Genomic DNA, 20,001 nt, shown 5'->3' with positions numbered 1-20,001 from the left:
TAGGTAGAGCCCCCCAACATTTATAATCTTGGAAAAGTTAATCTGATATCTGATCTAGTCAACCTAATTTTACAAATAAGAGAAGTGAGGCCCAGAGAAGTAACGTGACTTCCTCGAAATAACACTGCTAGTTAGTGGCTTTGGATTAATGTGTGTAATGTTTTGGGTTTTGCCTTTTTTTTCTGAGATGGAGTCTTGCTCTGTCACCCAGGCTGGAGTGCAGTGGCACAATCTTGGCTCACTGCAACCTCCACCTCCTGGGTTCAAGAGATTCTCCTGCCTCAGCCTTCTGAGTAGCTGGGATTATGGGTGCGTGCCACCATGCCCAGCTAATTTTTTATATTTTTAGTAGAGACAGGGATTTCACTATGTTGGCCAGGCTGGTCTCAAACTCCTGACCTCAGGTGATCCGCCTGCCTCGGCCTCCCAAAGTGCTGCGATTACAGGAGTGAGCCACTGCACCCAGCCGATTTTTTTTTTTTTTTGAGACAGAGTCTCTCTCTGTTGCCCAGGCGGGGGGTGCAGTGATGTGATCAATGGCTTGCGGCAGCCTCAACCTCCCTGGACTTAGGCAATCCTCCTGAGTAGCTGGAACCACAGGCGTGTGCCACCACACCCAGCTAATTTTTTTATTTTTTAGAGAGATGAAATTCCACCATGTTGCCCAGGCTGGTCTTGAGTTCCTGGGCTAAAAGCAATCCTCCTACCTTGGCCTCCCAAAGTGCTGGGATTACAGGCATGAACCACCACGCCCAATCCTTTTTTCTTTAATATTTTTTGTCATTCTTTCTTCTTTTTTCTTTCCAGGCAATGTGCCATGGGATTTTTTTTTTTTTTTTTTTTTTTCAAGAATTCCAAGGAGAGGCTGGATGTGATGGCTCACATGTGTAATCCCAGCACTTTGGGAGGCTGAAGTTGGAGGACTGCTTGAGACCAGGAGTTTGACAGCGGCCTGAGCAACAGAGACCCAGTCTCTATAAAAAAATAAAAAATAATAATTCCAAGAACAATCAAGTGTTTTGTTTTTGAAGAGCTAGAAAGGAACACTCCTTCCTAGGAGAATACATAAGTTCTGTCTGAATAATCCTAAAGAAGATACAGAGTCTCTGACCTAAAAGCTAGCTACAAAAACTGATCTTTGGAGTGGATTTAGAGTTAGCACAACACTTGCTGATTTTACTTCAATCTATTCCAAAGCATCCATGCTTAGAATTCACATCAAGATAAGGAAGTCAATGAACACAGCCCATACGTCTGAGGATGAAGTCAGGAGGAGAATTATTGTGAACAAAGGATCCCATGTGGCCATTCCCACTCTATGGTGGCCATCTGGCAGCCATGGCACTGGAGTGGGTGAAGTCACCGCAGGAACCATGAGACTACAGATAGCTAGCTACTCACCCAAGAAAGACCGGACGGTGGTGATAGAATCTCTGTGGCCATTCCTCAGGGGTGGCGGAGGAGGAGGGGGTGGCCCAGCTGGCGTCCTTGAGGGTGGAGGTGGGGGCTTTCCTCGGCTCGGGGGTTCTGACCCATGCATTCGGTACGGTGGTGGGGGAGGGGGAGCATCCCTGGCACCATTTCGGATCACAGGTGGTGGGGGTGGAGGAGCTGCAATTAAAATCCAAAGTAGTTAGGTTTGGATGTGGAGACGGCAAGGGGTAGAATGACTTGAAACACATGAGCTTAAAAGAGTAACACATCCCACAGAGGCTTACAGTGCCTGGTTCCCCTTTGTCCTTATTACTTGAACAGCATCACCACTCTTCCAGATACCAACATTCAGAATAAATGTATGGCCTTTTTACATTTCCTACCAGTCAGTCAAGAACCCTATCTGTTCTTGATTTTTTTTTTTTCTGCTTTTCCATGCCTTCCTCCACAATTCTAATTCAGGTCTTCCTTATATTTAGCCTGTTCTACTGCAAAAGCCTTCCGAATGTTCTCCTTGCTTCGTCCCTTACCCCTCCAAATTCATTTTGCATAACACCAACTCACCAATCTCCCTAAAAACTTGATCCAGTTTTTTCAAAGGCTTTGCACCGCCTAAATCATAAAGTCTCAAGCCGTGGCTGGGTGTGATGGCTCACGTCTATAATCCTAGCACTTTGGGAGGCTGAGGCGGGAGGACTGCCTGAGCTCAGCAGTTGGAGACCAGCCTGGGCAACATGATGAAACCCCATCTCTACTAAAAATACAAAAAATTAGCCCGGTGTGGTGGTGTGTGCCTGTAGTCCCAGCTCCTCAGGAGGCTGAGGCACAAGAATTACTTGAACCTGGGAGATGGAGGTTGCAGTGAGCCCAGATTGTGCCACTGCACTCCAGCCTGAGCAACAGAGAGAGACTCCATCTCAAATACATAAATATGTAAAAAAATAAAGTCTCAAAGCCTTTGCTTACATAGTAACCTACCACACCAATCAGCCTGAGCTTGGCTTCTCCTATTCCCTTCTTACTGCTAGGCTAGGTTAGGAGCCCTCCTCTGCACTTCCACTTCAGCTTGTGCATACCTACTATTTGAACAGACTATTATTTCTTCTGTGTGCTCTTCCCCCAGTATACTGTGTACCCCTTGATGTCAGAGCAGTTCCTCCTTCTGGGTTCCCAAGTTCAGCCAAATGTACAGCACAAAGCAGGTGCTCAATGTTTGCTGAATAAACCGAATTATATGCTTTGCTCTTGTGACTCCCCTCACAATATTCTGATATCCCCCCCTTCCCTTACTACCAAATCCTCCCTATCCTTCAAGGTTCAATCCAAGTCCCATCTTAAGGCTTTCCCAAAGCAATCCATTTTCTTCTGAGTACCTCCACCTCTGCTCTCCCACAGCATATACAGGCTGTCACTTACTCTAATATCAATGAGCGATTTTCAAAATATATACAGCAGATTCATTGTGGGAAGTTACATATGTCCAGTAACAGTCTCATTGCTCAAACACTGCAAACATCTCTTTTGGAATTGCCTCCAAAGCAAGTTTATCAGTCAGAGCTATAAACACTATTATATGATGGTCACATTTCATTTCTGAGGTCGCCCCACCACCACCACCAATGAAAATATTCATACCTATGCCGGGCGCGGTGGCTCACGCCTGTAATCCCAGCACTTTGGGAGGCTGAGGCAGGTGGATCATGAGGTCAGGGGTTCGAGACTCAACCTGACCAATATGGTGAAACCCTGTCTCTACTAAAAATACAAAAATTAGCTGGGCTTGGTGGCGGGTGCCTGTAATCCCAGCTACTCAGCAGGCTGAGGCAGGAGAATTGCTTGAACCCAGGAGGCGGAGGTTGCAGTGAGCCGAGATCGTGCCACCGCACTCCAGCCTGGGCAAGAGTGAGACTCTGTCTCAAAAAAAAAAAAAAAAAAGAGTTTGAGTCCAGCCTGGGCAACACAGAACTCATCTTAAAAAAAAAAAAAACAATAAAAAATTTAATGAGCCAGACATGGTGGCAACATCCCTGTAGTCCTAGCTACCACAGAGAAAGAATGGAAAAGTGGGAAGCAAGAAAGCCTGCAGACATTTAAAAGTGCTCAGCTCAACCCACAGAAATTGCATTTTTCTCTCCTTCTATTCCTGGATGAGGTCAGAAAGATATGAGCTATGCTCAGACAGTCTTTTGTAAAATCCCTAAGTTAAAAAAAAAAAAAAAGTAAAACCTGAACTTTATAGAATCAAGGGCCACCTTAGGACTACCTCATTATGGCTAAAGCTACGGAGATATGGGATCAGGAATGCAGTAGGCCACTGTTTGGCTGCCCTATGTTAGATGGCCAGCTGCTAGAGTGCAATCTGTATGTACTGAACAAAGCAGTTGCACACAGGTTAATGGACTTTTAATGCCTTGCTACTTAATGATATAACCTTTACCTTTTTTTGGGGGTGGCGGGGGGGACAAGGTCTTGCTGTGTTGCCCAGGCTGAAGTGCAGTGGCACTATCACAGCTCACTGCAACCTCCACCTCCCAGGCTCAAGTGGTCTTCCCACCTCAGCCTCTCGAGTAGCTGGGACTACAGGCATGCACCGCCATGCCAGGCTAATTTTTTAAAATTATTTTTTGTAGAGACAGGGTTTTGCCATGTTGCCCAGGCTGGTCTCGAACTCCTGGGCTTAAATGATCTGCTGGCCTCAACCTTCCAAAGTGCTGGGATTAAGGCGTGAGCCATCATGCCCAGACTCCATGACATAACTCCTTAATCAACGTTCTATACCTGTAGAAACTGACTTTAAAATAAAAGCTAAGGGCTGGGCGCAGTGGCTCACTTGAGGTCAGGAGTTTGAGACCAGCCTGGCCAACATGGTGAAAACCCGTTTCTACTAAAAATACAAAAATTAGCCAGGTATGGTGGCACGTGCCTGTAATTCCAGCTAGTCAGGAGGCTGAGACACAACAATCACTTGAACCTGGGAGGAAGAGGTTGCAATGAGCAGAGATCACACCACTGCACTCCAGCCTGGGCGACAGAGCAAGGCTCTGTCTCAAAACACAAACAAATAAATAAATAAATAAAGGCTAAGAAGCTGTTTGTAGAGGGTATGTCTCAAAGTCTAATGATTTAAGGATATGGGAGCCAAAATTCCCACGTCCAATAAGGCCCCAGAGAGCTGTCATGGTCTCCCTCACTCTAAAATTTCAGTTATGCTAATTATAAGATTACACAACCTCTTCTTTTTCCAGGGTTCCTAAATTCCCTCTTCACCCAGCTTAGGCTCCATTATTGCAATCACTCCCTCACATACACCGTTCCCTTCCTGCCCCACTCTCCCTTAGAGTCGCACATGCCTAAAACATGCTAACGCTGGTTAAATACAGCTCTACTCTTATTTTGTACCTGCAAATCACAACTGAACACACATGAGACTAATTAATCTCACATGAAATGTATGGCCCATAATCTCAAGTGGGCCCTTCGCGTGGTTGCCTATCTGAGCACATTTCTCTAGTCCACCCACACTCCCACGCTCCAGATGACCATTTCATGCCTCTTCTCTCTCCTCAACTCTCCTTCTCCTTCCCTTGCTGCAGTCACAGCTGATGCTCTTGCTTTCCATTTCACTGAGAAAACAGAAGCAAATTAGAATAAACTTTCCACATGCTTCTACCACTACACCCACCTACCCACTTGCTTCTAAGCCTATATGCTCTGCCTCGCCTCTTGTTACTATGGAAGAACTATATTCCTATCTAAGGCCAACCCTTTATCTATGGATCACATTCTCTCTCCTCTGCCTCCTCCAGGTCATTATTCAGGCAATCTGTTCCCTCTCTTCTGATTCAATTTTTTCCCTCTCTCCTAAGTTTCATGCTACTCATTCCATCAGCATACAAATAGGTCTCCCATCTTGGGATGGGAAAAAAACAACTCTCAACCCCACATCTTCCTCCAACCATCACTTCACTTATCTTCACCCTTCTCTCCTGGACTTTACAGCGAACTCTTTAAGAGATTTCTACATTGCTATCTCCAATTTCTCTCCTCCTATTCCTGCATTCTTGAACCCACTCCAATTAAGCTTTCACTTTCACCCTCCACCACTCCAATGAAACTACTCAAAAGGGTCCCATGATACTAAGACCAATGCCAGTTCTTGGTCTTTAACTTACCTGACCCATCTGCAGCACTGGGCACAGCTGACCACTTACTCTACCTTGGAGTTTTTTCATCACATTCTTGGTTTTTCTCCTTCCATCCTCACTAGAAGCTTTTCTGTTTCCTCTGCTGGGTATTCTTCATCTCTTTTGCCTCTAATGCAGGAGGGCAAGGGCTCAGCGCACCCCCACCCCCCTTTTTTTTTTTGAGATGGACTGTCACTCTGTCGCCCAGGCTGGAGTGCAGTGGCGTGATCTCGGCTCACTGCAACCTCTGCCTCCTGAGTTCAAGCGATTCTCCTACCTCAGCCTCCTAGGCCTCTTCTTATCTATATTCACTCCTTAGGTGACTTCATCCAGCATGTGGTTTTCAATACCATTCAAATGTATCTCCCCAGCCGAAACCTCTCCCCTCAACTTTGGAGCCTGATAACCAATTACCAATTCATTGTCGCTTCTTGAGTACCTAACAGGCATCTCAAACTTGTCTCAAACTGAACACCTATCTTCCCACAAATTCACAGTAGTCCTAACCATCTGGCCATTTACTGCAACAGCCCAGTAACTGGTCTCCTTTTGTCACCTCTGTCCTCCTGCAGTCTGTTCTCAACCTAGGAGTTAATGATCTTTTTAAAAGGTGAATCAAATCATACTTCTGTTTAAAACCCTCCAGTGGCTTCCCATGTCACACAGTTAAATCCAAGGTCTTTGCAAAATCCTGCAGTGCTCTCCCCTGCAGCTCTAGCTTTCCAACCTCCAAGTCCTACCACTCTTACCTCCCCTCACTCTTTCTAGTCTTGCCACAATGGCCCCCTTGCTGTCCCCAAAATGTTTCAAGAATACTTCTGCCTTACAGCCTCTGCATTTGTTGTTCCCACTGCCTGCAACAGCTGTTCTCCTAGATAACTACTAAGCTTACTCGTCACTTTCTTAAGGTCTTTGTCAAATTTTCAACGTATCAGTAAGGACTGTCCTGACTCGCTTCCCACTCCTCCAATTTAAGATATCATCATCCGACTTCCGCCCCGGTATATCTTATTCCTTTCCTCTGCTTTGTAATTCTCTAAAGCATACTGCATACTATGTATTTATATATCTTACTAGTTTGACTGTCGAATTTTTTGTCTTTTCTTTTTTTTTTTTTTTTTTTGTCTTTTCTATTTATTGCTATTTCCCTACCAACAGATCTGACACATAAAAAGGTACTCAATAAACCCACTGAATGAATAAACGAATTACTGTCTTCAAGGAGTGCTCTGGGGAAAGATAAAATCAATATTCACAGCATGATAGGGAAAAAGGTGCTTCCAAGCACTTACCTGCTCCCCGACTGGGAGGGTCTCGGGCTGGGGGAGGTGGCCTATTACTCAGTAAAGAGGGGGAGGCTGAGGTGGGTGGAGGAGGTGCTAGGCCTCTGACAGGCCCTGGTGTCTTCCTATGCAAAGAATTGTGTCTCTGTGGCAGCTCAGGGGCTGACTCATTAGTGGGGCTAGAGGGTCCATTGGGGACCCCAGGAGGCTGGCGGTAAGGCGGAGGAGGAGGAGCCAGAGACTGGCCACTTGGTCCCGTTCTGATATTCACAGGGGAAGGAGGTGGTTTGACTGGGGGTGGAGCAGGAGGTCCCTCTCGACCAGGGTGAAGCCTTTGTCCAGGCGTCGGTGGCAAGGGTTTCTCTCTGTTGTAGGCGGGGGCTTTGTTGCTGTGCATAGGCAGAGGTGTGGGGGGTGCGTTGGCACGCCGCCCTGGGGGTGGCGGGGGAGGGGCAGAGGAGCTGTGCTTCATGCCCGTACTGCTGGTGGTATTAGGCCGAGAGAGGTCTGGTAAAGAGGGTCTCTGCATCCGGGGCAGTTCTGGGAGTGAGGCCCGGCTGCTGTCTGTATCATCCTGAGGACGCCCGCTGGCTGCAGATACTGGAGGCCTTGGGGCAGCAGCTCGAGAACTGGGGACTTGCAGGGCTGGCTTACCAGCTAGGTTCTCTACAAATACATAGACAACACAGAGTCAACAGAGCTGGACAGATATTGGTCAGTATCTCTACTTCACTCAGCTCCTTAGTGCGACCTGCATGACAGCAGGGAAAGGAATTGAATAGTTCTGGGTTTTTTGGCGTCTTTTTTGTTTTTTTGGGTTTTTTTTTGAGACGAAGTTTCGCTGTTGTTGCCTAGGCTGGAGTGCAATGGTGCGATCTCAGCTCACCGCAACCTCTGCCTCCTGGGTTCACGTGATTCTCCTGCCTCAGCCTCCTGAGTAGCTGGGATTACAGGTATGCACCACCACACCCGGCTAATTTTTGTATTTTTAGTAGAGACGGGGTTTCACCATGTTGGACAGGCTGGTCTTGAAATCCTAACCTCAGGTGATCTGCCCACCTCGGCTTCCCAAAGTGCTGGGATTACAGGCATGAGCCACCACGTCCGGCCTAGTTCTGGGTTTTAATACGGTTTCAGGCTCAGGATACATTGTTATTCATTTTTAAATGTTACTTTATTTTTGACAAGTAATAATTTTATGTTTTTTTTTTTTTTTTTTTTTTTGAGACGGAGTCTCTGTCGCCCAGGCTGGAGTGCAGTGGCGCAATCTCGGCTCACTGCAAGCTCCGCCTCCCGGGTTCACGCCATTCTCCTGCCTCAGCCTCTCCGAGGAGCTGGGACTACAGGCGCTCGCCACCACGCCCGGCTAATTTTTTGTATTTTTAGTAGAGACAGGGTTTCACCGTGGTCTCGATCTCCCGACCTCGTGATCCGCCCGCCTCGGCCTCCCAAAGTGCTGGGATTACAAGCGTGAGCCACCGCGCCCAGCCTAATTTTATGTATTTATGGGGTACAATGTCTTGTTATATGTATACATTGTGGAATGATTAAATCAAACTAACATATCCATCACCTCACATATTTTCTTTTTTTAATGGTGAAAACACTTAAAATCTACTCTACAACAGGCGCAGTGGCTCACGCCTGTAATCCCAGCACTTTGGGAGGCCAAGGTGGATGGATCACTTGAGGTCAGGAGTTTGAGACCAGCCTGGCCAACATGGTGAAACCCCGTCTCTACTAAAACTACAAAAATTAGCCACGTGTGGTGGCCTGTGCCTGTAATCCCAGCTACTTGGGAGGCTGAGGCAGCAGAATGTCTTGAACCCGGGAGGCGGAAGTTGCAGTGATCCAAGATGGCGCCACTGCACTCCAGCCTGGGTGACAGAGCAAGACTCCATCTCGGCGGGAGGAGAAAAAAAAAGAATAAATAAAATAAAATAAAATATACTCTTTTAGCAATTTTGAAATATACATTAAGTATAATCAGGGGTCACCAACCCCTGGGGCCATGCACCTATACAGGTCAGTGGCCTGTTAGGAACGGGGCACACAGAAGGTGAGCGAGCAAGCATTACTGCCTGAGCTCCGCCTCCTGTCAGACCAGCAGCAGCATTAGATTCTCACAGGAGGGCGAACCCCATTGTGAACTGTGCATGTGAGGGATCTAGGTTGCATGCCCCTTATGAGAATCTAACTAATGCCTGATGATCTAAGGTGGAACAGTTTCATCCTGAAACCATCCCCCACCCACCATCTATGGAAAAATTGTCTTCCATGAAACCAGTCCCTGGTGCCAAAAAGACTGGGGACTGCTGCAATAGATCACTAAAACTTACCCCTCCTGTCTAACTGAAACTTTGTACCCTTTGACCAACATCTCCCCTTTCCCCATCCCAACGCCTACTGCCCCCAGCCTCTAGTAACCAACATTTCACTCTCTACTTCTACGAATGAGTTCAACTGTTTCAGATTCCACATATAAATGAGATCATGCAGTATTTGTGTTTTTGTGCCTGGCTTATTTCACTTAGTATAATGTCCTCCAAGTTCATCTGTATTACCAGAAATGACAGAAGTTTCCTTCTTTTCTAAGGCTGAATAGTATTCTAGTGTATATATGCCACATTTTCTTTATCCAAGTTGCATCCACTTTCATTTAATCCCTCAGCTTTTGCTGTATTCTACTCTATAACTCCTCCCCTGCTCCCAAGTCTTTCTTCCCCCCACCTCTACCATACTCCTCAACCTGAGATGGCCCACTTGGGACATCAGAAATTAACACACCAGGGAAATACCCTGGGAAAGTACTCATCAGATACCTGAACCATCCTTGGCTCCCACAGGTCGAAGCTTCGGCACTCCTCCTTGGAAGAGACCTCCCTTGGGCTGCAGGGCAGCTCCTCCAGAGCCATAGCCACCACTGCTTCCTTTGGGCTCTGGAAAGCATAGCAGTAGGGTTTTCATTTCACATGCTCTCAGCTGGTGACCAAGTCAATCATGAGGGGAAACCACTCCTCTATCTGGGCTATCGCTTGCAAACAAACCAGTCTTGTTTTTGCCCTTCTATTTAAAAAAGCAGGCCTGGTACAGTGGCTCATGCCACTAATCCCAGCATTTTGGGAGGCCAAGATGGGAGGATCACTTAAGCTCAGGAGTTCGAGAGCAGCCTGGGCAATAGAGTAGGACCCATCTCTACAAAAAATTTCACAAATTACCTAGGCATGGTGATGCATGCCCATATAGTCCCAGCTACTCGGGAGGCTGAGATGGGAGGCTCGATTGAGCCTGGGAGGTCGAGGCTGCAGTGAACTGTGATCGTACCACTGCACTCCAGCCTGAGCAACAGACAAAGCAAAACCCTGTTTCAAAAAAAAAAAAAAAGAGAAAAGAAAAGAAAGGAAATTAGGCCTCTCTGGTCCATAGCTTTGTGTAGGGATGAAACTCTGTTGTGATGAAAGAGAAAGAACAAGTGAAGCCGGGCGCGGTGGCTCACGCCTGTAATCCCAGCACTTTGGGAGGCGGAGGCGGGCGGATCACGAGGTCAGGAGATGGAGACCACGGTGAAACCCCATCTCTACTAAAAATACAAAAAATTAGCCAGGTGCCGTGGCGGGTACCTGTAGTCCCAGCTACTCGGGAGGCTGAGGCAGGAGAATGGCGTGAACCCAGAAGGTGGAGCTTGCAGTGAGCCGAGATCGTGCCACTGCACTCCAGCCTGGGTGACAGAGTGAGACTGTCTCAAAAAAAAAAAAAAGAAAAAGAACAAGTGGCCGATCTTCCTTTATTTAGGGTAAAGGGATAAGGGGGTTAAATGTTTGGGGGGCCAGGCGCAGTGGCTCATGCCTGTAATCCCAGCACTTTGGGAGGCCGAGCAGGTGGATCACCTGAGGTCAGGAGTTCAAGACCAGCCTGGCCAACATGGCGAAACCCTGTCTCTACTAAAAATACAAAAAATTAGCCAGGCGTGGTGGCACGTGCCTATAATCCCAGCTAGTTGGCAGGCTGAGGTATGAGAACTACCTGAACCCGGGAGGCGGAGGTTGCAGTGAGTGAGCTGAGACCGTGCCACTGCACTCTAGCCTAGGCAACAAGAGTGAAAGTCTTTAAAAAAAAAAAAAAAAGAAAGAAAGAAATGTTCAACATAGTTATCTGGGCTCTTCTCTCCACATCTCAGATGATAGAAGGCTAAAGGATCAGGGACCAATACGTGAGCACTCTCCAGAGGCCTACAGGAATGGACACTTGTAGCAATCATAAAATCAACCTTGGTTTCAGTCAAGAGGTTTCTAGGAATGTGACAGTGTCCTCAAAGGACAGTCAAGGAAGTGCCCTGATGAGCATTAGTTACAATAAGAGATGGCAGCCTTTTTTTTTTTCCTTTTTGAGAGACAGGGTCTTGCTCTGCTGCCCAGGCTGGAGTGCAGTGGTGCAGTGACATGATCACAGCTCACTGCAGCCTCGAACTTCTAGGCTCATGCAATCTTTCCACCTTGACCTCCCAAAGTGCTGGGCTTATAGGCATGAGCCACCATGCCCGGTGAGATGGTAACCTTAATCCTGAGATGCTCTCCAAGAATCAAGAAGAAACTTCTAAGGTTCAGAAGAATGAATGAGAATAGAGCCAAAGCACATCCCAGGACAAAACTCTCCCACTCAAGCCCCAACAAAAATAACAACCCAGCCAAGTCTCCAAGTCACTCCTGGGATCCTGCCAGTTCACTAGGAAATGAAGCTCAGACTCACTCTCGAGGATGGGAGCACTCCGATCATTAATGTTGGTCACCTTCTTCAGCTTGGTCCCTTTGCAAATGTCCTGTAAGAGGGCGCCTCGACCCCGCTGCTCATCTCTACTCAGCTTGGGCTGCTCTGTGTTTGCCTGGAGGATAAGAGAAATATAAGTTCACCCTAAATAGTTCCCTTTATCGGCCAGGTGCAGTGGCTCACGCCTGTAATCCCAACACTTTGGGAGGCCAAGGCAGGTGGATCACTTGAGGTCAGGAGTTCGAGACCATCCTGGCCAACATGGTGAAACCCCATCTCTACTAAAAATACAAAAACTTAGCCAGGCATGGTGGCACATGCTGTAATCCCAGCTACTCAGGAGGCTGAGACAGGAGAATCGCTTGAACCCAGGAGTTGGAGGTTGCAGTAAGCTGAGATCACACCACTGCACTGCAGTCTGGGCAACAGGGCGAGAATGCGCCTGCAAAAAATAAAAAATTTAAAAAAAAAGTTTCCTTTATCACAAGCTTGGGATAAATGACTTAAAGCAAACTGGATTCCATGAGATGTCTGTCTAATCTCATTAGATATACATGCCAAAGAGCAATATCAATGTGCATTATCCTCAGTTTTTTTCCCTCTTGTTCTATCTTCTGTGAAGGAGCTCCATTTCCTTCTTATTCAGAAGCTTCTGATGGGAGGCCTGCAGTAATACTTAGTTATCTTTGTGCTAGTCTGCATGTTAGACACTATGTGTGTTAGACACTTAATGCGTATCATCGCCATCAAGGCAAACATTTAGTGAGTCCCTACTATGACTTAGGCACTGTGGTAAGCACAATATTTGCCTTAGCTCATTTAAATCTCAAAACCTTCCCATGAGAAAGGTATTATTATCATTGTCACCATTTGGAAAGGGTGGGCCAGAAGCTGAATATCTATCTAAGGTCATGCAACTAGTGAACGATAAAACAAGAGTCCAAACTCCAACAGTGACACTAAAAACTCGTATCTTATCTCAACTAACATACCCTACTGTCTCCCTATTACTTCAATTTAGCCTCTAAATAAAGTTATACAGTAAACTATATTATTCCCATTCCAAAGATGAGGAAACAAAGGCTCAGGACAGTTAATGTCACATCATTAATAAACAAACAGCCAAGATTTGAATGCTCTGATTGTCTCAAAGCCCCAGGCCTTTTCTACTCTCTGATTGCTTTTTTTGCTTTCTGCTTTTTTTTTTTTTTAAGACAGGGTCTTAGATTCTATCATCCAGGCTGGAGTACAGCAGTGCGATCTCGGCTCACTGCAAGCTTCACCTCCTGGGTTCCCGCCATTCTCCTGCCTCAGCCTCCCGAGTAGCTGGGAAATATTTCAACAACTCCTCATGATCGCCAGAAGAAATATCTAAACCCTCAGCTTACATCTCCAGCTGCATCTGCTACCACATCCCCTCAAGCAATAATCTAAACCTCTATATGCTTTCTTACAAATCAGCAAGAGGCCAGCACAGTGGCTCACACCTGTAATCCCAGCACTTTGGGAGGCCCAGGCAAAGAGGATCACTTGAAGCCAGGAGTTCAAGACCAGTCTAAGCAACAAAGTGAGACTCTGCCTTTACCAAAAAAAAAAAAACAAAAAAAAAAAAACAACTTACTTTTTTTTTTTTTTTTGAGACAGAGTTTCAAGTGCTGGGATTACAGGCGTGAGCCACTGCACCCGGCCTAAAAAAAACTTTTTTTTTTAAATTAGCTATATACAGTGTCATGCACATGTAATCCCCTCTACTTAGGAGGCTGAGGCAAGCGGATCACTTGAGCCCAAGAATTAGAGGCTGCAGTGAGTTATGATCACAACCATTGCACTCCAGCCTGGGCAACAGAGTGAGACCCTATCTCATTAATTAATTAATTAATACCAAATCAGTGTCTTTCCACATTCTGCTTCCTCAACTTCAAGTGCCCTCCCTCCCTCCTCTCTTTCTGGCTAAACTCTACTCATGGCTTAAGACTCAGCTCAAGTATCACCACCTACCTAAAAGCCTTCATTGACTGCCTCCTCTTTCTACCCCCAACATCACCATACAAGCTCTGCTTTATTTTTTTGAAACAGAGTCTCGCTCTGTCATCCAGGCTGGAGTGCAGTGGCGTGATCTCAGCTCACTGCAACCTCTGACTCCCTGGTTCAAGCGATTTTCCTGCCTCAGCCTCTTGAGTAGCTGGGATTACAGGCAAGCGCCACCACGCACAGCTAATTTTTGTATTTTTAATAGAGACGGGGTTTCACCATGTTGGCCAGGATGGTCTCAATCTCCTGACCTCGTGATCTTCCTGCCTCGGCCTCCCAAAGTGCTGGGTGCAATCTCTGCCTCTGGGGTTCAAGCGATTCACCTGCCTTGGCCTCCTAAGCAGCTGGGATTACTGGTGCCCAACTACCACACCCAGCTAATTTTTGTATTTTTAGTAGAGATAGGGTTTCGCCACGTTGGCCAGGCTGGTCTCAAACGCCCGACCCCAGGTGATCCGCCCGCCTCAGCCTCCTAAAGTGCTGGGATTCCAGGTGTGAGCCACCGCACCCGGCCAAGCTCTGCTTTTATCTACTTCATTTATTGGGCTTCCACACAAAACTTCACCTAAAAGGCAGTTCATACATACTCTTAAAACAAAATGTCTAAAACTACAAGTTATGAAAACAAACAGAAGTGGGTAGACCTGAACTCTAGTCCTAGTTCTGAAACAAATTAGACAGGCAAGTCACTTTTCCTATTCAGGGTACAATTTCTCAACTGTTAAACACTTAACATATACACATAAGCACACATACACACCTATGTGCGCACACATACACACCCCCATGGCCTATTCTTCTCTGAAGTCACTTTTACTTCCAAATTTTACAAAACTAGAATGCATACAGGTTCCTTTTCTTTTTTTTTTTTTTTTTTTTGAGATGGAGTCTTGCTCTGTCGCACAGGCTGGAGTGCGGCGTGATCTCAGCTCACTGCAACCTCCGCTTCCTGGGTTCAAGCAATTCTCCTGCTTCAGCCTCCCGAGTGGCTGGGATTACAGGCGCCTGCCACCACACCTGGCCAATTTTTATATTTTTAGTAGAAACAGGACTTCACCATGTTGGCCAGGCTGGTTGCGAACTCCTGACCTCAAGCAATCCGCCCACCTCAGCCTCCCAAAGTGTTGGGATTACAGGCGTGAGCCACGGCGCCTGGCCTCAGGTTCCTTCTTTCTCATGTGACACCAGGTATCACAATCCAGGTATGGTTAAAGTAGCTTCCTGCTTGGTTCAAAAATCACATTGCTTTTTTTCCTATTACTGAATCTTTCAGTCTTCGAACCAATACATTCCAAAAACTTCTTTCCTTCTTGATAAGGTGTTCAACTTGATGGACTTGGCTTTAAAATGAACTGATTTTGAATAGAAGAGATGATGAAATGGTAGCAAGAAACAACCACTAAGAATCCTCAAGCCAGGCGCAGTGGCTCCCGCCTGTAATCCCAGCACTTTGGGAGGCCAAGGCGGGAGGATCACGAGGTCAGGAGTTCAAGATCAGCCTGGCCAACATGGTGAAACCCCATCTCTACTAAAAATATAAAAATTAGCCAGGCGTGGTGGCGCGTGCCTGTAATCCCAGCTACTTGGGAGGCTGAGGCAGGAGAATCACTTGAACCCAGGAGGCGGAGGTTGCAGTGAGCTGAGACCATGCCACCGCACTCCAGCCTGGGCGACAGAGTGAGACTCCGTTTCAAAAAAAAAATCCTCACCACTTTTCTCAAAAATGGCAAAGAAACAACATACTAACTTTTATACAGCAAATAGTTTTAGGGGAAAACACTAGCTCCAACTCCAATGCCACCTGTCCAAATCTCCATTTAGAGTGAACCAGGACAAGGAAACCAGACATGCCATTATGGTCCTAAGAGGACCTCTCAGGAATCAGAACCAGCTGAAAAAGATGGACTTGTTTATTCTCCACCTTCCTATACCACATGTCATTGATTATACACTATGTCTTGTACAAGGAAGCCCTAAGTATCCTTTAATACTAGGAATAACAATCTGGAATGTTAAAAACAGAATTAAAGAATAGGAATGCTACAGGTAGGAAAATCAAGAAATTTTAACCAAAAGGAGTTTAAAAAAAAAAAAAAAAAAGTATGTGAGGACCATCAACTTATTTACTCAAAGGTTATGAGATAGCCTAATGGAAGGACTACCTACCTGATGAAATGTGGGAGGTGGAGGAGGACCAGGTGGGGGTGGCGGGGGAGGAGGAATTGGCATTCTTGCCCTGCTCCCAGTTGGCACTGTTCTCTCTCCGTCTTTATTTGTAGCTTTAGGTCATTCATATACCTGCAAATGAAACAGAAACTCATTAAGAACAGCTTTACCATTAGATACAAGTGCCCAGGAGAACGAGAGAACTGGGCATGGTAACCAAAAGAGACTGAACACCTTATCTTCTAGTTCCACTGTGATACAGTCCAGGGCTTGGTAAATCTGTTTAAACCAATTGTTTTAATTTCCAATTTCCTAATGACTTTTGATGCTGAGCATCTTTTCATATGCTTACTTGTCATCTGTTTATCTTCTCTGGTACGGTGCCTATTTAGGCCTTGTGTCCCCTTTTTTTTTTTTTTTTTTTTTAAAGAGACTGGGTCTCTCTCCATTGCCCAGGCTGGAGCACAGTGGCGCAATCATGGCTCACTGCAGCCTAGAACTCCTGAGCTCCAGCGATCCTCCCACCTCAGCCTTTCGAGTAGCTGGGACTACAGGCACGCATGCCATTACGCCCAGCTAATTTAAAAAAAATTTTCGGGCTGGGTGCGGTGGCTTACGCCTGTAATCCCAGCACTTTGGGAGGCCGAGGCAGGCGGATCACGAAGTCAGGAGATCGAGACCATCCTGGCTAACATGGTGAAACCCCGTCTCTACTAAAAATACAAAAAAGCAGACTGGCGTGGTGGTGGGTGCCTGTAGTCCCAGCTACTCAGGAGGCTGAGGCAGGAGAATGGCGTGAAACCAGGAGGCGGAGTTTGCAGTGAACCGAGATGGCGCCACTGCACTCCAGCCTGGATGGCAGAGCAAGACTCCGTCTCAAAAAAAAAAAAAAAAAAATTTTAGGCCAGGCACAGTGGCTCACACCTATAATCCCAGCACTTTGGAAGGCCAAAGCGAGTGGATCACCTGAGATTGGGAGTTCAAGGCCAGCCTGACCAACATGGAGAAACCGTCTCTACTAAAAACACAAAATTAACTGGACATGGTGGCGCACGCCTGTAATCCCAGCTACTCGGGAGGCTGAGGCAGGAGAATCGCTTGAACCTGGGAGGTGGAGGTTGTTGGAGTGAGCCGAGGTCGTGCCATTGCACTCCAGCCTGGGCAACAAGAGAGAAACTCTGTCTCAAAAAATAAATAAAAAAATAAATAAAAAATAAAGATGGGTGCTCACTATATTGCCCAGGCTTGTCTCCAACTCCTGGCCTCAAGCAATCATCTCACTTCAGCCTCACAGCTGGGATTACAGGTGTGAGCCACCATGCCTGGCTGGCCCATATTTTTAATTGGGTTGTTTTTGCTTCTTTATTGTTGAGTTTTAAGAGCTCTTTGTATATTCTGGATAACAGTCCTTTAACAGATATGTCTTCTGCAAGTATTTTCTCCCAGTCTGAGGCTTCTCATTTTCTTGATTTTTATAACCTTTTAAAAATGTAAAAATCAGGCTGGGCGCGGTGGCTCACGCCTGTAATCCTAGCACTTTGGGAGGCTGAGGCGGGCAGGTGAATCACCTGAGGTCAGGAGTTCGAGACCAGCCTGACCAATGTGGTGAAACCCCGTGTCTACTAAAAATGCAAAAATTAGCTGGGCGTGATGACGTGTGCCTGTAGTCCCAGCTACTCAGGAGGTTGAGACAGGAGAATTGCTTGAACCCGGGAGGTGGAGTTGCAGTGAGCCGAGAGAGTGCTACTGCCCTCTAGCCTGGGCAACAGAGAGAAACTCTGTCTCAAAAAAAAAAAAAAAAAAAAAAAAGGAAAAATCATTCTTAGTTTATGGGCCATACAAAAACAGGCTGTAGACCAGATCTGACTTATGGGCCACAGTTTACCAACATCTGGTATAGTCACATCCCTGGAATCTGACAGCCATTTATCAGGTCACCAAACACTTAACATCAAAAACTATACAGTTGTCCCTCTATTATAGTCTGCAAGTAATCCTCATTTTACAGATCAGACTAAAACCAGAACTCAAGAACAATAACTACCCCCACAAAGCCATTTTAAGGAAATCCCATTTTTTTACCCCCTCCCCCCAAAAAATGGAAGCCAAAATAACATGGCCACCATGAGTACAACTTACAGATGACAAGAAAGGTTCAAGAGGGTAACCAACCTCACCAATCAATCCATGGAAGAACTGCTTCTAAGCAAGGTGATTAATAAGATTAGAAGGCCAGGCATGGTGGCTCATGCCTGTAATCCCAACACTTTGGGAGGCCAAGACAGGAAGACGGCTTGAGCCCAGGAGTTCAAGACCCGTCTGGGCAACATGGTGAAATCCCATCTCTACCAAAAATACAAAAATTAGCCCGGCATGGTTGTGCATGCCCGTAATCTCAGTTACTTGGAAGGCTCAGGCAGGAGAGTTGCTTGAACCCGGGAGGCGGAGGTGGCAGTGAGCCCAGAACCGACCACTGCACTCCAACCTGGATGACAGAGTGAGACTCTGCCTAAAAAAAAAAAAAAAAAAAAAATCAAACCAGCATGGCAGCCCGCTGGGAAGGCCTGGTTCTGAACTCCTTACGTGGGTGACCAAAACTTCTCTGTCAATAATGGAGTAATTTAATACTTCTCTCAATGCTCTGGGAATGATGAAAGGAAAGGGAAATTTTTCCAAAAGTTCTTTAAAACCAAAAACCACTGCAGGAGAGTAGCATTTGATCAGAAATGAGACTGTAAAAGTCTTCAAAATCCCAACTCCTGCCAGTGTGATGCCACTACAGGCTGGCTGCCCAATAGAGCTATTTCCTCTAACCACAAAAAAAATGACAGTACTCGGGCTAAGTGGTTCCCGTGGGGAATGGTGTCTGTACTCACTTCAAGAAATAAGCTGATAAATTCCCTCCAAGGGAAATACCTTTTTACTTCTGCTTTCAAAACTAAGGGCAGTCTTTCTTCGCCAGGTGTTTAACATATGAGGCTTTAAAAATTGATCAAAACAGGCCAGGCGCGGTGGCTCACGCTTGTAATCCCAGCACTTTGGGAGGCCGAGGTGGGCGGATCACGAGGTCAGGAGATCGAGACCATGGTGAAACCCCGTCTCTACTAAAAATACACACACAAAAAAAAAATTAGCCGGGCGTGGTGGCGGGCGCCTGTAGTCCCAACTACTCGGAGAGGCTGAGGCAGGAGAATGGTGTGAACCTGGGATGCAGAGCTTGCAGTGAGCCGAGATCGCACCACTGCACTCCAGCCTGGGTGACAAAGCGAGACTCCGTCTCAAAAAAAAAAAAAAAAAAAAAAAAAAAAATTGATCAAAACAGTAAATCATAAGCAGAACATCTATCACCAGGTGGGGGAAAGGAATTTAAAATAAAGAAAACACAAGAAGTAGAAAAACAAACAAACAAAACCTTTCTTTTCTTTGAATCCCCTGGGTTTACTGTGACCATTCCACTTCCACTCCAAAGTGCCCACAGCATTAGCAAAGAAAGCCAGTAGGAAACAAAAGGGAAAATAGGCTGGGCACGGTGGCTCACGCCTGTAATCCCAGCACTTTGGGAGGCCAAGGCGGGCAGATCATGAGGTCAGGAGATGGAGACCATCCTGGCTAACACGGTGAAACCCTGTCTCTACTAAAAATACAAAAAATTAGCTGGGTGTGGTGGCAGACGCCTGTAGTCTCAGCTACTTGGGAGGCTGAGGCAGGAGAATGGCGTGAACCTGGGAGGCAGAGCTTGCAGTGAGCCAAGATTGGGCCACTGTGCTCCAGCCTGGGCAACAGAGCGAGCCTCCGTCTCAAAAAAAAAAACCACCAGGGAAAATAACAGTTGATTCAGAAACAAACATTTTCAACTAATTCCAGTCACCAGAGGTCCTGCCTTTTTGAGGAGGTTTCTAGTTTTTTTTTTTTTTTTTTTTTTTTTTGAGACAGAGTCTCACTCTGCTGCCTAGGCTGGAGTACAGTGGCATCATCTCGGCTCACTGCAACCTCTTCCTCCCAGGTTCCAGCGATTCTCCTGCCTCAGCCTCCAGTAGCTGGGACTACAGGAGCATGCCACCACACCCAGCTAATTTTTGTATTTTTAGTAGAGACGGAGTTTCACCAAGTTAGCCAGGCTGGTCTCAAACTCCTGACCT

At 46.4% G+C, this 20,001-nt stretch overlaps 1 protein-coding gene across 6 annotated transcripts in view; it reads right to left on the bottom strand.

Annotated features, from left to right (window-relative positions):
- The window catches only part of WIPF2 (WAS/WASL interacting protein family member 2), a 55,233-nt gene that overhangs the window by 2,502 nt on the left and 32,730 nt on the right, over positions 1-20,001 (bottom strand). For all 6 annotated transcript variants that reach the window (XM_032163536.2, XM_032163535.2, XM_032163537.2 and 3 more), the window contains exons 2-6: positions 15,863-15,994; positions 11,648-11,780; positions 9,724-9,840; positions 6,911-7,567; positions 1,402-1,611 (exon numbers count right to left, since the gene is read on the bottom strand). In XM_032163536.2, coding sequence (XP_032019427.1) covers positions 1,402-1,611; positions 6,911-7,567; positions 9,724-9,840; positions 11,648-11,780; positions 15,863-15,925 — 1,180 coding nt within the window. In that variant the 5' untranslated portion in view covers positions 15,926-15,994. The remainder of the gene's footprint in view (positions 1-1,401; positions 1,612-6,910; positions 7,568-9,723; positions 9,841-11,647; positions 11,781-15,862; positions 15,995-20,001) is intronic.

The sequence above is a fragment of the Hylobates moloch genome, unplaced genomic scaffold (genome assembly GCF_009828535.3).
Source record: "Hylobates moloch isolate HMO894 unplaced genomic scaffold, HMol_V3 SCAFFOLD_10, whole genome shotgun sequence".
NCBI lineage: Eukaryota > Metazoa > Chordata > Mammalia > Primates > Hylobatidae > Hylobates > Hylobates moloch.
This window is presented reverse-complemented; position numbering and strand designations above follow the sequence as displayed.